Below are 17,705 nucleotides of genomic sequence, written 5' to 3' on the forward strand. Positions count from 1 at the left end.
TTTTTTTCATGGAAGCAAAGGAGTGGTAGATTACTTTCATCACAATGTACAGACATCATTAGGTGAGAAATCCTGTATGTACAGACTCAGTCTAAGGAAAGGGCATATATTATTCTCACTCCATCTTATCATTTCGTTGCCTTTCAGCCACTTTCATTGCTTTCCTAGAAACATATGGCTGTTCAGTTCAATGAGATTGTGCGCTTTACTACATTTTTAGCGACCTGACATATTTAGGTATCTTATTGTTCCATTCCTTAAAATTCTTACATAACGTTATAAAGTCAGCTAACATCAACTGAATTGTTTTGTCTGTTTTTGATAACGGTAGTCACTTTTGAAAATGCTTTACATGAATTTACTCATACATAATCGTCATAACTACTGAAGAGAGAGGAAATATTATTTACATTAGGAAAAGGGAACATGTAGCACAGAAATCTCCTATCAGCTATCTACAGTTGTCAGCTCGTGCCCAACTCAAGCAGTCAGGCTCCACAAACTCCACACTTTCAGCCACCATCCCAAGGGGTTTGGATGATGTCCACACATGAAAAAATTTAAAGCTAAATGGTGACAGAGCAGGATAAATGATTTTCCTAGAGCCATCAAAGCAGTCAATGTCTTCTTAATTATATTGAAAAAACTTTAATAAAGAATTAACCTAATGGTTTCTTTATATAAGTGACGACTACTGTACTTATTAGAGCTAAGTTAACACTTGGAAAAACTTGGTTTATCATTTCATTATCTCTTCTGCTAATTTCATTAAGCTTAATTTGACTAAAACTTTATTTGCTATTTTAATACTAAAGCTAAATATTTTATATATTCTTGATGTACTAAGTGGCCATGACAACAATCAATTAAAACAAAACAGTCTGAGAACAGATTTAAAAAGACAAACACCACCTTCAGACAGGTTCACTGTATTAATCTGCCCAACGTGCCGTATGTACTATGTTTGGAGCCTGCAACAACCACAGCGGCAACCACAGCTGTCATGAGCATGTACATATTATCAGACACTGTTCTTATTAACTTATATGGACTGTCTCATGCATCCTCAGAAAAACAGTATATTAGTATTAATCATGTTTTATAAATCATAAAAGGGTGATGAAAATAAGTGAATTGCCTCCAATGTCATGTAGGTGGTGGATGGAAGGACCCGGAATACAAACTCAAGCAATGCGACTCCAGAGCCTGCAAAGCAGATTCATTCAAGAATTTCTTACTTGGTATTTCCTAGAATGTAAGGGAAAGTGGTAGGCCCCATGATAAATATGAGCAAGCACCTATGTGCGCTCTTGCGATTCAAAGGTAGAAAGATTAAAATCGATCGGTAGAGTGGAATGGTTAAATGAAAAAGATAGTAAATTTGAGGACACCCAACTCTATTTGAGTGTGTTAGTGTTTAATATTGGAGAAGTCATTTAGGATTAGATGATAAAGGACTTGACAGGCAGCAAAATGTGGATTCAATTCACATGTAAACTGAGAGACATAAACGATTTCTGAATGGGGAAGTGTTGTGATAGCCATCAGAGCTGTTATTGGGGAGACATCTGACAACGGTATCTAAAAAGAAAGAGTATACATGGCTTATTGTGTTAGGTAATCTACAAAATAAAGTGTAAACAATATTTTATTAACTGAAACAAATTTTAATCATCAAAAATTGCATGTAGAATTTTTTGTCCTAAGCTTGCAGACTTCATTTCCTGGCATGATTATCTGATTTGATACTTACAAAAATAAACAGCATAATACATATTCTCAGGAGTCAACATTTCTCCTTAATTCAGAATTAATTTTATGGGGCATGTGAAGATTATACCTCAGAAAATAGGGTATATAAATGAACAGACATTTTATCTACACGGAAAGGCAGGTTACTTTGTAACTTTTTCCCATTTTGATATTATCATATTAGCTTTTGAGACATTAGAATTAAATAAAACCTTTCGGTCTGAAAGCTTCTGAAATCTACCACTATGGAAGTATTGGCGTCAAGCGGACATTTAATAATATTGCAAACTTATTCTTCCCCCTCAGAGTGATTAGAAAATAAGAAGTGTTTTGTTTTGTTGTTGTTGTTGTTTTCCAAAACTATCCATGCTATTAAAATTCAATGGCATTGCTTGCCATCATTCAGCTTTATCTGGCTAAAATCCTTTAATTCCCCAGCCCCTGCTGTTGAGGAGCTCTAGGCTCATCACACTTAACCTCTGCCTAGGCTTCTCAGAAAAGAATTTGTTTCAGTCCATTCATAGTTTCAATAGTTGAGCAAGCCACACGCAACTGCACACTGGTCTTTTACCCTGAGCACACTAATCTGATTGTTTTTCCACTCTACAAACTCTGGGTCAACAATCAAGCTGCCGCCAGAAACTAATTAATTTGCAAACAGGCTTCTGTTTTCACAGAAGGAAAGCTTTTGAGAGCCATGTCAGAGAGGCCGGTCACACCATGGTTACACGCATTGTCATGGCATCCACTTCTTTGGGTAAATCTCTTGCTTGATGTCACTGCACACATGAACCCAGATTACCCAGTCAGCAGTAAATCCCTATTGAGGCCCAGCGAGCTCTGAATGTAGTGAGTCTAGAAAAGGAAATTGGTATAGACAGGCTCTCTATTCATTAAACGGGTGGTAAGACTAGAGAGAAAAATGTTAAAAACCAGAAGAAATAGGGAGCTGGCTTTAATTTAGAGAATTTTCCAAGATATTGTCTCATCTTTCTATATTTTGGACTTTAATTTAAAAAGTGGGATTCCCTTAAATGAATGTAATAATTCCCTTAAATGTTACTTTTTTCCTCTCGCCATTCAGTGATAAATTCTGAAATAGGTGGTTCAAAGTTTGTGGCTAATATGCCACACTGGAGAGTTTCACTTTATAGCTCATCACCGAAGAAAGTTAAAATGGCATATCCTAACAATTATATTCAGGGACGCTGTCTCAGAGGCCCGAAAAAAACTAAAATCACCTTCCAAGCATTGCCCTAATGAGTTAATTTTTACTCCAAGTTTTATTCATTTTTCTTCATTAGTGCAATGTAATTTCAAACAAAATCAGTTAAAGTGATTATGTTCTTTAGATAAAATGTTACACAGAAAATAGGTCCTCAGAAAAAGAGACCAAATAAAGTTACATTTTGGTAACTTTGTGCTCCTTACGAAAGAAAAAGCATATTTAGTGAGTTTATTAAATTTATCATCATTTGGAGAGTAGAATAATTTCATGCTGTGTATTTTTTTTAAAGATTATACTTCTGGGGATATGCATTATTTATCAGTATGAAAATTTTTCTGGGCAATAGATTCATGAGGAAAAAAACCTCAGATAACTATTCAGTTGTGTTTAGGTACGGATTGTTTTGAACTATTACATATCTATGCTTCAGGATAATTTCAGGAAAAATAACCAAAAATATTATCATTTTTATTTGTGACTCTTTACATTGATGTCTCAGGATGTTTAATGAATACAGAGTATAATTCATAGGAGATGTAATTCAAAAGTTGAAAAAAGACGGTATTCCTGTTGCTTTTTCATAGGCTATGAAAACCAAGAGGACATTGATGGTTGCTCTTGTTTTAACTGAATGGTCACTCAACTTCTGTGATACTCACCTGTTCCTATAACCATAAAATAAGGCATCCAGAGGGCTTTTTCTCCCAACGTCGGCAAAATAATATTGATGTACTTAAGCCAGAGAAATAATTCAGACTGGCATCATTAAGAAGTCTGACATTATGCAAAGCTAGATAATTCATTTTACTTTCAAAAATTTCCAATTGGATACTCTGACAGTTTATGCCTTTGAAGATGGTAGAATTAAAATAGAACATCAAAAGAGTTGTACAAGTGATTTCAGATTATGTACTATGTAATATTAATTTGTGCTCTCATAGATTATTTGCGGTCACACTACTTGGTTCTATTTTCATAAAAATGTCTCGTGGAGAAACTTGAATCTTTACAGAACATGAAATATCCTAGTACATGACCGCAGAGGAAGCTATGCTGATTCCAATGAGGGCAGGCCATCCTGGTATGAGTGTTACAAGTGAGAGGAAGTGGAATGATGACTTGCATACCATTTCAATTACAGAAAAAAGCAAGTGGGTTGGTCTATCCACAGGCACGATCCTTTTAGGAAATTCCACTAAAAGAAAACAGGTCTTCCTGAAATGAGTGGGAAAGCCTCACACTCTGGGCACTGTAATTAGGTGTGTTTGTGTTCACTGGGCCTTGGCTCTCTCAAGGATCCATGTGGTTTCATATATTAAACCTGACTCTGACTGCCCTTTCACCCTGACTCAAACATAATCACTCACAGAATGAGTCTTACAAAGCTTCCTAAGCATTCTCCACCCAATGGAAGTGGGATAAAGGATACAGTGAAAATTCACAATTATTAAGTGCTCACTATATGCCAGTCATTCACTTAGTACTTTTTACATGTTATTATGTGGTCAGTTTTCCACAACTATAAGAGGTAAGTAGTATTATAATCCCATTAAAAGTAAAGTCAAGGTGAAGCTTTGTCTTACTCTAAAGACTATAGCCTTCCCTCCATATCACATTGCATCCCAGCATTAGTCCAAGACATAAACAATATTGGAAATAGCATCCACCAAAAAGAAAAATAAATGTAGGTTAACCATCCATCTGCTCTAATGAATGGCTAACATGTATAAGAACTAAGTAGCAGTATTTACGTACTAAATGGTAAGAAATCATTAATTATAACAGAAGCATAAACTTAAATTTGTTTCCTCACTATGAATATAGAGAGTACAACTGCACCTAATTTTCACACTGCTAGTAAGTTGAAACTGGAAGCGAAGTTCAAATGAAGTTAAAATGATACAATATTGAGAGAATTTATAATGCACAAGAAAAACAATGAATTTGGGCATATCATGTCAAACACGTACAACTACATTTTCTGAAAACCAAAGTCGTTCTAATACCTCGTAACCTTAAATGAGGGCTAATGTAAAAAATTATTTTTTTAAAAAGCAGTTATGTAAAAGCCAATAGATTCCATCTCTTTTCTGTTTCCTCATCTAAAATTGTTAGTCATTCCTAATTTTTCCTTTTAAAACATAACTAAATTTAATCCTTGACTGACACTATTATAAAAACATAAATTTAAATGATTATAAAAATAGTGAAATTCCCTTAAAAATATCAAGATATTTTAAGATCTAATTCTAGGCAAATATTTTTGTGTGTTTTTTTTAGCAGGAACAAAAATTAAAAGTCACCCAAAATAGGCCAACTGATTTGTCCAAAATAATTGAACAGATCTGAACTGATTTGAGAAAAGTAAGTCCTGTGACAAAATTAATTTTAATAGCCCCAAAGACCTCTCAAAGAGTACCTTGCAAGTATTTATTACCTCTGGCAGCACAAATTATTGTGTAGTCTACGCTGATGCCTCAAACTCATTTATTTTATGCATGAATATGTAAACATTATGTTTCCAATTTTATTCTGGAATGGCATTTAATTTCAGGAGGCTTGTGATTCACACAGTCCCTTGGTTCTATCTCAAATGTGTCTGCATCCTCCATCTTGCAGCAGTTCTGGTTTCTGCACCCTGTCAAATGTAACCTTTGTGCTAATTTGGTAAAATCAGTTCTCACGTTTAGTGCTGAGAGACTGATAACTGAATTCTCAAATGAACTACACATTTGCAAGATGAAGTACAGAGCTGTGGACAATGACTGCTTTCCCACAGTGTAAATTCTTCAGACTCAGCTGTCAACATGTAAGTGTGCAACACAAAAGCAGCTTTAACTTGATGACTTTTTTCCTCCAAGGCCATAAAAATGAAATGGATACTATACTCTCCTTTATGTTATTCCATCTTCTTGGATTTTCTTTCGCATGGACAGTGAAAGCCTGTATGCCCTTTAGAGTTCTTAGTCGATCAAAGTCTCCTTCTTGCTGAATAAAAAAACAAACATTTTTCCCTCCTACATAAATATTTCAGTTTGAGAATAGACCAAAGAGCAATGTTGAAAGAGTTTTTTCCCCCACTATTTTGACTCCATATAAAGTTTAATAATTGACAGTGAATATTCTAAAATTGTTCTCTGGGATTTTGTTGGAGTTTGGCTGTTTTATAGTTTTTGCACACATGGTCTTATGGTGATCTCACCATCTTCTCTTTTCCTTGGTGAGGCCTCTCATTTTTCATATGGTCACCCACTATTCCTTCTGAACCCCTACGCATGGATATTTGGTTCTATGTCCAGAGCCTTTTGATTACCAATGTTTGTACTCAATTATGAATGATCTTAGGCATCATCTGCATTTAAGATATAAACAATGCGAAGTAAGGTCAAGCTTACTGGAAACTTGGCAAAGCAAAAAATGAGAGAAGCTAAGAGAAGTGGCACTTTAAAGAGAAAGGGCTATGTAATAGTGAGAAATATTGCAAGAGATAGTGTCCGAATAGACAGACTGATTAAAAAACAGGGTATAGAAGTTATTAGTGGCCTTTGGAGAAGCAGCTCCTTGGGCTCAAATTCAGGTTTAAAGTGGCTAAAGGTGGTGAAAATGTTAAGGAGACAAGATCCTAACCAGACTATGGATTTAGACACACAGGGACTTTATATCATACCAGGATTAAAGGAAGAATTTGGATAGAACAGATGAGTAAGTTTTCAGGTCAGGGGAAGAAATCAGGGAAGGAGAGAGAAAGACAGCAAAAGAAATGTACGCTGGGTAAATTTATGAAAAAAACATCACTACAATTAAGAGCAAAGGCAGCATGGTCAAGCATGGAAGGTAAGAGGCACACCATTCATACTAATACATAAAAATAATAGGATGATCAGAAATGTTGCAGGAGGGCAGAGATGCTGACTGAGGTAATCTGAGGTATGTTTTATGTTTTGAATAGTCACTTTAAAGTATGAGATATATCAGAACAAAAATTATCATAGACAACTCATGGTTTCCTTAAGTTCCAGCGAAATTCACAGAAGTGTGATTTTTCTCTAACAAACCAATGAAAGAGAGAGGTGATAAAAGGAATTTTGGGTACCTCAAAAGGGCAGGAAAAACAGGTGTGGTAGAAGTTCAAAGAATGAGATATTCAAATATCTTACTGAGAACACAGATGAACTATAACCCGTGAACTCGATCCTTATTAATGAGGCAGATGAAACCAGGAAAAAGTTCATGGATGGGAGATTAGGGTCTGGACAGCTTTATTTTATAAGACTGGAGACAGATACATGGAGATAGTTATTTAATAATAAAAAAACATGATAATACTGTGGGGGCCATTATAAAAATCTGTGATAAATGTGTAAGTGAATGACAAAAAAAAAATCAAAGTCTACACAGAAGAATAGATTAGGATTATTTGGTTCCAAATCTCAATGAAAATGTTATTTATTTATTTTAGGCATGCACATTTTGAACATTTTCTCCTCTTTTAAATTTATTTATTTATATATACTGAGAAAGACGGTAGAAAACAAATCTAAAAAACTTGATTCAAGTTGAAGTCAGTGCCTGAAGTTCAAGAAACTGGGTTCTTGTTCTAAATCTTCCACTACTGGGGTAGAGATAATCTTAGATAAAATATCAGTCTTAATTTTCTCACCTACACAAACTGAGAGAAGATTAAAAGAAAATCAAATGAAATAATACAACAATCCTCTGAAATTTTAAAAACACTTTCAATGTAATGTTATTAGCACTATAATTTGTTTAAACATTCAAGAACATGTATGATGCTCTCAGGGCAATGGAGAGATGTGGAGGAAAAAAATACTACATCATGAGATTTGTTGTGGTATCCTTGTAAGACAAGACTGGTAAGTCATCTTATCTTTTTCCGTTGCCTCCCTTCCGCAGCTCCAGCCCAGATCTACTTCTTTCCAGAGTTAACTACTGAGAAACTTCAATTTTGGCACGAAGCAAGTATTTTCCTGAATTTTTAATCTCACTTTTCTCTTCTTCCCCTATTTTCTCACACCCACAGTCATGAAGTCACCACCATGAGTTTAACTGCACACTAAATCTCAAGTCACAAGGAAAGCTGTCCACCGACAAGTACAGTTACATGTGTTAACGTAACGTGCCTGGGCTCTGGCCCCCGCCACCTACCATTGAGCCACCTGGAATCATGCTGCTCTGTCCTAATTGGGTGGTGGTGCCCGAGAGTTCTGAAGATCGCAAAATCTCTCCCCATAAAATCGGCTGCAGTCCCGGAGTATAATTCTCCATCTGTGTTGTGACAAAATAAAACCACATACACATCCTTTAATTCAATTAAGGAAAGAAAAACAAACAAAACACACAAAATAAAAGTTTCATGTAAAAAAACTGCTACAAAGAAAAGAGAAAAATTCTCTGCATCATTAGGCAGTTACTTATTCTTATCCTGTCTTTGTTGAAAGGAGTATTTTAGTAAATGATCACTCACTAGTATATGACAACTCATTAAGTAGGAACTGCGAAAAATGGAGTAAAATATGGTTCAGGGGACATTACTAAAACATAACATTTATTCCTTTCTACTATGATGTGAGACAAAAGAAAAAATGCATACTATATTCATCACATTTTTATATGTGTAAAGCTATTGCACTTCTAAAATCCTTATTTTTTTAGGGTAAGATATCACTGTAAAATATTGTTTATAGTTTTTATTTTAATAGAAGTTAAAATTTCAATATATTTTTTTTGTTGTACCTGAATGAATAAAATTTTGCAATACTTTAGAAAGGAACAATATTTTCTTCCCCAAAATTATTTTCTTGCTTTTTGTTTTTGAATATATCAAGTGGGAGAAGAGTTCTAATTAAGTATAAGTTATCACATAGTCTAAAAACAAGTCTATCACATAGTCTCAGATATAAAAGAAATGTGTCTGGTGCCTGGCTGGCTTAGTCAAAAGAGCATATGACTCTTGATTTCAGGTTCGTGAGTTCAAGCTCCATGTTGGGTGTAGAGATTTTACTTAAATAAATACAATTTAAAAAGAAATTTAAAAAAGAAAAAGCAAAGTCTGAAGAGGAGGAAGTTTTGACAAATACAGGTCATAATCATCACAGTTCAAGATTCTATTGTGGTTTTTGACTCATTTCTACTTAAATTGAATTAACTCTAGGTCAGAGTTTAATAATGGAGGAATCACAGTGACAAGGTTCAAATAAAAAGGAAGAAGGGAGGAGAAAAAGAAGTTAATATTTACTGAATACCATTCTGTGTTTGCTGGGCAGCTAGGCAGTGGCTTGACACTTTCAAATTATCTCATTTAGTTCTGTCAACAATCCCATGATGTAAATGTTATCCCTATTTTACAGTTCAAGAAACCCAAGGTTGCTCAGCTAATAACTAGGAAAGTAAGGGTGAAAGTTCAAACTCAGGCCTGTTTACTCCCTGTCCTCTTACACTAAACCATACCAGCTTTTAATAAACTGAAGGTTGTAAAAATTATATTTTCTTTCCTTTAAACAGAAAGTACCTCCTATCATTTCATCCAGGAAACATATTACTATTGCCTGCTTACTTGTAGTGAATTATCAGCAAAACGAAACAAAAAAATATAAAATTTTATCTAAATAATCTGCTATAATGATGGTAAACTTAATATTATCTTGCTGATCATTTGGATAAGTTAATGCTTCTGCATTCACTGATTTGAAAAATAATCAGAAAATAAAATAGAAGTAAATTTAAACATAAACATTTGTATAACACTATCATTTCCAAAGGATTGTCATATTTATTAGATAAACTGAAAAAACTTCCTGTGCATCTTCAAGTATAAATGCCTCTGGGAAAGTCTTACTAATCTGATTTCTCATGTGATATTCTTTGTTCACACCCTCAATTCTCACTTACAAATAAAAGCTTTATAATGAAAACAGACGTTCTCAGTGGTCCAACTCAATTCCTTTGGGAGAACCTGTGGTTCTCTGATGTGTCTGAATGCACCAACCTTTGGACAATGTCTAAGGCAGTGGAGAAGAGCTGAGCAGAGTGAATCAGTGCACAACTCCAAGGTTTAGCTTGAAATTTTGATAAAAAGACATCTTTTCTTACAGATGAGTTTTAAGATAGTGATCTTTTATTTTGGATTGTTGTGAACCAAGACAAGTAAAAATAATGGTTTGACAATATATTAAGTACAAATTACTAGCTAAATGAATGGTACTCTAGGACTCTAAATTGTCATAATATGGTATCTTTGGGATTCAAAAGCTTCTTGTGTTCTCTTCACCTAATTAAATATCAAGTTCAAATCTGACCTGCTCTCATAATAATATGCTGCAGTAACATTTTATCTACCAACAAGGTAAAAAAAATAAATCTTTTCTAAAAGCACAAAAATGCTATGAGTAAGCTATTTATAAGTTTCAAAGGTACTTTGAAATATGTAAGTAAATGCCTACTGTCTCCTTAATTATAACTTAATTTCAATCACTTTACTAAGGTTGGTATTTTATCTTTTTACAAATAATTGATAAATAGATGTAATGGATTTTTAAACTTCAGGTAAATTATTTTTCTTTATCTGTGTAAGAGGGCATCAGTTAAAAATGTGTTGTGAAAGCAGCCTAAAATGCTCATATTAATTTCAAATACTTTAATGTTGTCGCACCTGCCATAGGATGCCTTGTGTCCTCTTTACCTTGAAAAATCAAAAGTATTAAATCATTAGTTGAACCTCATTGCCCTCTCATAGACATGTTAGGTTACGAAAATCAGGAAAGATGAAAAGAGAACCATGAGAAGGAGAAAACTGAACAATTTCATACCAGAGTGTAGTCAGACAGAACATGCCTAACAGGAGGTATAATCATAAATGGTAGAATAAAGAATGCCATTATTTTTTTTTTACATCTCCATGACTTATTTTACTATATAACTGGAAATTAGTAGATTTAGTCCCTTTATCCTCTTTCACCCAATCTTTTTTTTTTTTGCGGGGGGGGCTTGCTTTAGTGTGAGTAAAATCCATAATTACACTTGCTATTACATGTAAACTCTATTAAGGGGAGAGTTAAAATAACACCACCAAAGGAAACTATTATGGATATACATAGGTATTTGTTTCTCTTACTAATTTATATACTTGTTTTATAACTTACATTTTTTTCATCCACTCCCACATAAGCAAGGCAAAAATCAACAAAATTAAGGCAAAGGCAGAAAGACTGATTTTGTTTTTCTTTTGACAGTAGATAAGTAGGTCATTTAGAGAAAGCAGAGAGTTCTTCAGTAGGAGACTACTGATCAATTTATTACTAAAACAGAATTAAAGAATTGACTTAGACACCAAGGAAGTTTGCAGTTTAGGCACCAGTTGCCTCATCTTAAGAAATTCCCTCCAACCTGAATATTATTTTTAGCAAGAGCCAATGTGATTTTTGTGAGCTGTAAGGACACCAGACAATTAAGTGGCCATGAAGGGTACATTCTCATATTGTCATCGCTCATTATCAGTAACTGTTGTTTATATCAGGCCGTAAACCAGATCTTCTGCTGAGATGTCTATAGGATTCTTATCAGGGATGAATGCTCCACAGAAACTGTAGGACCTATTTATTATTTCACCCAAATGTAAAGGTGATAGAATATCCTACTTTTGCATTCTCATAAGCAAATAAATAATAGTGAACTTAGAATATATTTTATTTAATATACTTGTGCATTTCCACCATGGATTAAAGACTGAGTACGTTCTGTAGCTATATAAAATCCTAATGATAAGTGAGTATAAGAAATTTACTATATCTCAGTTGGCTTATTTTAAGAACAAGTATGTTTAACAAAAAAAAGTCTACTTGCCAAACTTGTCTTGTAGTTTCCAGGTCATTTATGAAGTTATCAAATTATATGTTGATTCTTGGGCATAGTGCTTATTTTCCAGTTTTCTGACCCTTAATATAAAAAGTCTTTTTGAAAATCTGAAGTAGTGTATTAGGTAAATGTTTCCTACAATGATTCAAATAGCATTATGGTTAAAATGCATACTTTTAGGTTTTCCATATGTACTAAGCTACTAGTAAAAGAAAATATGACATTTGTCCAATTTTATTAAATTGATGGTAAAATAATATACTCAAGGAATTGTTATATATATCAAAAAGTGGTTGTGAATACTCCGTCCAACACAGTTTTTAGACTCTCCACAAAAGACACCAAATAGCAAGTTTGATGTCTCAAAAATAATGCATCAGACTAAGAAAAATTAGTGCTGACAGATGTAACCAACAATCTAAAAATTGTCAAATATGAAAGTTGTTATTTGAGTACTCTGCCATTCTTTCTTAACTATAAGATTTCCAAACTGTCTCTATGGAAAGCATTCTTTACTGAGATGAACAAAAAGTTTAGTGAACTCCATTTCCACCATGGCAGAATTACCTGAGAAGCATGTGTTAAAAACAAAAGTTCATATGTACTTCTGGACTTTATGTTCACAGCTCAAAATGAAGTAAAAATGTGGCTTAGATCAGTTACTGTATTAGATTACAATTCCTAAGAAGGGTGTGGTGAGAAGAAATAGAAGGTGAAAAAAACATTTCCTGATGAAATCGCAGCATTACTAACACAGGTGTAATGTGTGACATGGACGTTGAGCAAAAATCAAACAAACCTAAAGACAAGCCATTATATTGTTAACACCTTGAGTAAATTCCACTCACAGACTAGCAGAGTTATTAGGAACAGAGGAAAAATGAATTTATGTTTCTCTCTCTCTTACACACAGATACACACACACACAAACACATACATATACATACATGCAGGGCATGGATGAAATCCATTTCTAGAGAATGGAAGGGTATGGGAATAATTTTACATTTTTACATCTATTGACCATCTTCTCTGTACTACTGGCTTTGTTACTTATGCTGTCCTTTTAAACTTATAAACTCCTTTTGAGTTTATAGGTACACATGGTACAAAATTTAAAATATAAAATTTATAAGGTACCAAATCTGTCTCTCAGACTCCTTTATAGAAACCACTATTGTTTTTTTTTTTCTTGGTTTCTACTTCTACATACATTCCAGAAATATGTTAAGCACTCAAATGTGATACGTTATTAAATTGTCTCATTTAATTCTCACAACAAACTAGTGGAATTAGCACGGCCATGCCATTTTACATATAAAGAAACTGAGGTTCTGGGAGGTTCCAATAATATTCTCAATTATAGTTAATTAATTTAGGGAGTACCTCATGTGACCTAATACTAAGTGAGAGCATATTCTGTCAAATTACATTCTTTCCTGAGGCAAGGCAAAATTCTATCTTGGGGAAATAGACCATAGCTAAAAGTCCTAGACCCTTGCAATAGACTTCAATAATACTACTTAGTGATAGGTTATTTCTAAATTATTAGCACTACAATGCCTGGGGAAGAATACAATGAGGAAATAAAAATACTTTCAAGCTGACTACTCCTTTCACATCATGAAAATGTGAGATGACAATTAGTGTGGAAAATACAAGATTTTATTCTTGTGTCCACACCTGAAATTTATTCTGAGTAGGGGAGATACTGCTATTTTTAATAAAGAATTTTTAAACAAAGTCATTAAAATTGAAATATTTACAGGTAGATGAAACAAGACATACTTAAAAATAAATACTGGAATAATTTAATATTGACAGAATGATTTTTATTAAAGGAGATTTAAAAAATTAACTTTACTAAGGAGTTTTATTTTTTTTTAATTTTTTAAAATTTAAACTCAGTTAGCCAAAACATAGTACATTATTAGTTTCAGATGCAATGTTCAACAATTCATCAGCTGCGTATAATAACCAGTGCTCATCACATCACCTGCCCTCCTTAATGTCCATCACTCAGTTACCCCAACCCCTCCCCCCCAGCAAGCCTCAATTTGTTTCCCAGAGCCAAGAGTCTCTCATGGTTTGTCTCCCTCTCTGATTTCCTTCCATTCAGTTTTCCCTCCCTTCCCTGATGGTCCTCTAAAAACTTAGGACATGCTATAAAATCTGGAGACTTAATTTAGTAGCTATGCATTGCTCAGGAAAGAATCCATATTTTCTGTGGTCACCAGCTTAAAAACCCATGGCATTTTGTTTAAATTCCAGTTAGTTAACATACAGTGTACTATTAGTTTCAGGAGTAGAATATAGTGATTCATCACTTACATTTAACACCCACTACTCATCACAATGAGTGCCCTCCTTATATCTGTGAGTTAATGATGTGTCAGTGTTGGTTCCTTACTTGTAATAGTAGTACCATTCTGGTGGAGGAAGTGGATAATGGGGGAGCCTATATGAGTGGCTGTGGGGGTGTATGTGATATCTCTGATTTCTTTTCCTTAATTTTACTGTGAACCTAAAACTGTTCTAAAAAGCAAAGTCTATTAAAAACATTAATGATAAAAAACTATGGCATTTTGAAAATGTTATATTAAACCTTAATAAATTTCATAAACTAATTTTTAAGCTGTCATCTGGATTGAAAGCTTACTAGTGGTTGAAACTGCTTAATAAGGGACTGATGATATAAAAAGTATCTGCAGTCAAGCCTAATCTAACCAGTTTATAGGTGGTTTGAGTCAAATACTAAATTTTATTTCCCAGTACTGGGGAAGGAAACAGCCCAGAATTACCTTGAAATTTTCTCTTATGTGCTGAAATGAGGAGAATATATGCAACATCTCTTGGGCAGACAGGCTTTCCTAATAGCCATTCTCTAATACACAATGTACAACCTGTATATTTCAGAGACAGGTGTTACCCTTGTATGTAAAAGTCTGGGAAGTGCTATAGAAAATATTTATGTTGAAAAAAACTCCATCAAATGGTTCTTAAAGCAGCACAAGAGAAAATGACAACAAAAACTCAACAAGGGGAATTAAATGTATTATGAGAGGAAGAATTTATAGCATAGTTATAAAGAAAGCAGGTAATAAAGTCACCGCTCTTGAATTAAAATGATGTTGCAGATATTTTGAGGGATTTTACAAGGTCTAGTATGGCCTGTTCATTTTTCTGTATCTTGCTATTCAGTGGATTCAGAAATTAGTTTATGCTGGCTTGAATAATTTTCCTTGTCAGAAGAACCAAATAGCTGTAAAAGTTACTCGATTATTTTACTGATTGGATAGGTGAAGTCTGGACTTGCATTTAAAAGCTGTTTTTTTGTTTTGTATTTTTTTAAGCCACACATCCTCTTCTTGACTCATGAAACTTACCTCATTCTCTTTTCCTTTTCACAAATTTATACAGCTTTTTCAAAGAAGTTCTAATATAAAACCCAAACTATGTAGTTTCATATTCTTTGTGGACTTTGTGTGGTTGCATACCATGTGAACTATGTAATACTTACTTGTCATCATCTTCTCTCAGTGGAATATTAAAATAAATAATCAAGCAAATCCCCACTGAGAAACATACCACAAGTTAAAGCTGCTTTAGGCACAATTTAACATACCGCTTTCTGAGGAATATCTACCTTTTTTTTTTTTTCAGTCTGCAATTTAAATAAGTATAGGCTGCAAGTTTGAGCAAGGTAGAACTCCTCCCCTTTGTTTAAGACAACTTTCACATTTCTGTGTGTGCACTTAAAGAAGTCATCCACATGTAATCACTAGGCCATCTGTGAATAGGAAAATTATAAGTGTGCTACACTTGCTGCATTCCTTCAGGTCTTAAACTTTTGTTAAAATGCTCCATAAATGGATCAAATGGACTGAAATTGTCTACATCTGAAAAGCAACAGAGGAGATAATTCATGTTGTAATGTTCTTATTCTTAATAGAAAATAGATCAGTGAAAAACAGTGATAAAGTAAACACTAGAGAATAATGGAAAAAATAGATCTTCATACTTAATGCTGTAGTCAATATGACTAGAATTTATTTTGTTAAGTAGGAAAAAAGTTATTTTTAAAAACAAAAGACTGGCAAAACTGAACTTAGGACGTATCAAATAATAACCTGAATTTCCTTTTAAAAAAAATCTAGACTTCTCATTCAAAATTCAATTAGAAATTTTATACTTGATAAGCTTCACTATTATTTTTATTATCAAATAATTGCTTTCTGTATTTTCTAGAAAAGGGGAAAAAAAGAAAAGGAAACAAAAGTTATATAATTTCTACATGATCATACAGAAAAATATATTCTGGAACAGGGTAATGACTCAGAATCTTTTGTGTTTTTGGTTGCTGGTATGCCCAAAAGTTAAAAGAAAAGAAAAAAGAATAATTGTTTAAGGATGTATCACTTTCTGTTTGTGTGTTTATTTAACACAATCTAAAGGTGATTAAAAGTATGTGGAAACAATTCTTTATCTTTCAATACAGACTAAGGTTTTCTCTTCTGTTTACTTCTATCTTCCTATTTCCATCCTTTAGAACTATGACTAAGCATCCCCTACCCAGCTACATTGTTGAAGGAAAAGAAGAAAAAAGACAACAGAAAAGAAGATGGTTACAGGAAGGTGTAGAGGAAATACATTAAAAGTTTTGTTACATTAAAAAAAAAGACCTAAAGTGAGGTCCTTCATTAACTCAAGGTAACACAATAGCGTCTCTGCCAATTGTACGACCATTAAAACTGATTGTGCTGATTAAGTTGTCCAAATGTTGAGAGTGTGACAAATCTTGTAACGACAATGAACAAGATAGACTGAATCTCATTCTTTTCTTCTGACTTGTCAAAATTCCCCCTGGAAACACCTCTTTCATAAAATGAAAACCAAAACCATCTTCTCTCAGAATATAAATTTTAAAGTTCTAGTGGGGATGTATACTGATTGAGCAGGCAATTTTAAAGACATTCATTAAACCATTTCGATTAAAAAGAATCACAGACTAGACAGTGTAAAAATCAAAGCAGCATTTAGTGTTTTTCTTCATTTTCAAAATATTTGAAAATATCTCAACTGACATCCTCCTAAAATAGTTTGTGATTAATAATGGAAAGTCTTGGTATATAAAAAGGAACATGCAATATGGTTATTATCTATAGAAAATTCACTATTTAACTGATTGTTGACTACGCACCTATTAAAAGAGATGCTGTCAGCAGTTTAGGGTCATATGGACTCTTTCCACGGCCATTTTCAAAATGTGAGTCCTCCAGCTTAAAAATGTTATCCTGTAGAAAAGAAAAAGAAGTACTGAATTTATTTATAACTATGTTAACATACCTGTTAATCAGAGAGAGGTTGTGTATTCATGTCCACTATCAAGGGGTATTATTTGTGTAAACTTTAGAGATGGCAAAATAACGAGCGGATTAAAACCAACCATTACTAGCCAAATATCTACTTAGCTCAGCGATTTTTAGTAACACTTAGCATGTTTTAAGTAATAATGTATAAATGAACTCTAAGGAATAAGACATGTCATGATAAGACTGGAGAGATCATCTTATCACATAGGTATGCCAAGCACGACCCCAATGGCTCTTGAAAGGAGAGAATTTTAAATGACTCTTTTTTTTCCTTCACATAGAGGAAAAAAATAGCAATCTGTTATATTAGATCTATCACAAAATACACTATCTTACTTTTCCATAGTACCTTCCAGCAGAAAATGCTAAACAGCCATATCAGTCACTTCCCCCACATTATCATGCCTACAACTTTTCTGTTTATATGCTTCTCAAGCATTTTTTTTAATTACTCACATTAGAAGGTGGGAGATACCTGAAAC

At 33.6% G+C, this 17,705-nt stretch overlaps 1 protein-coding gene across 13 annotated transcripts in view; it reads right to left on the reverse strand.

The window, feature by feature from the left end:
• SEMA3A (semaphorin 3A) overlaps window positions 1–17,705 on the reverse strand; it is an 818,384-nt gene that overhangs the window by 70,318 nt on the left and 730,361 nt on the right. For all 13 annotated transcript variants that reach the window (XM_057304266.1, XM_057304265.1, XM_057304264.1 and 10 more), the window contains 2 exons: window positions 17,052–17,145; window positions 8,147–8,266 (listed from right to left, as the gene is read on the reverse strand). In XM_057304266.1, the coding sequence (XP_057160249.1) occupies window positions 8,147–8,266; window positions 17,052–17,145 (214 nt within the window). The remainder of the gene's footprint in view (window positions 1–8,146; window positions 8,267–17,051; window positions 17,146–17,705) is intronic.

The sequence above is a fragment of the Ursus arctos genome, unplaced genomic scaffold, assembly GCF_023065955.2.
Source record: "Ursus arctos isolate Adak ecotype North America unplaced genomic scaffold, UrsArc2.0 scaffold_3, whole genome shotgun sequence".
NCBI lineage: Eukaryota > Metazoa > Chordata > Mammalia > Carnivora > Ursidae > Ursus > Ursus arctos.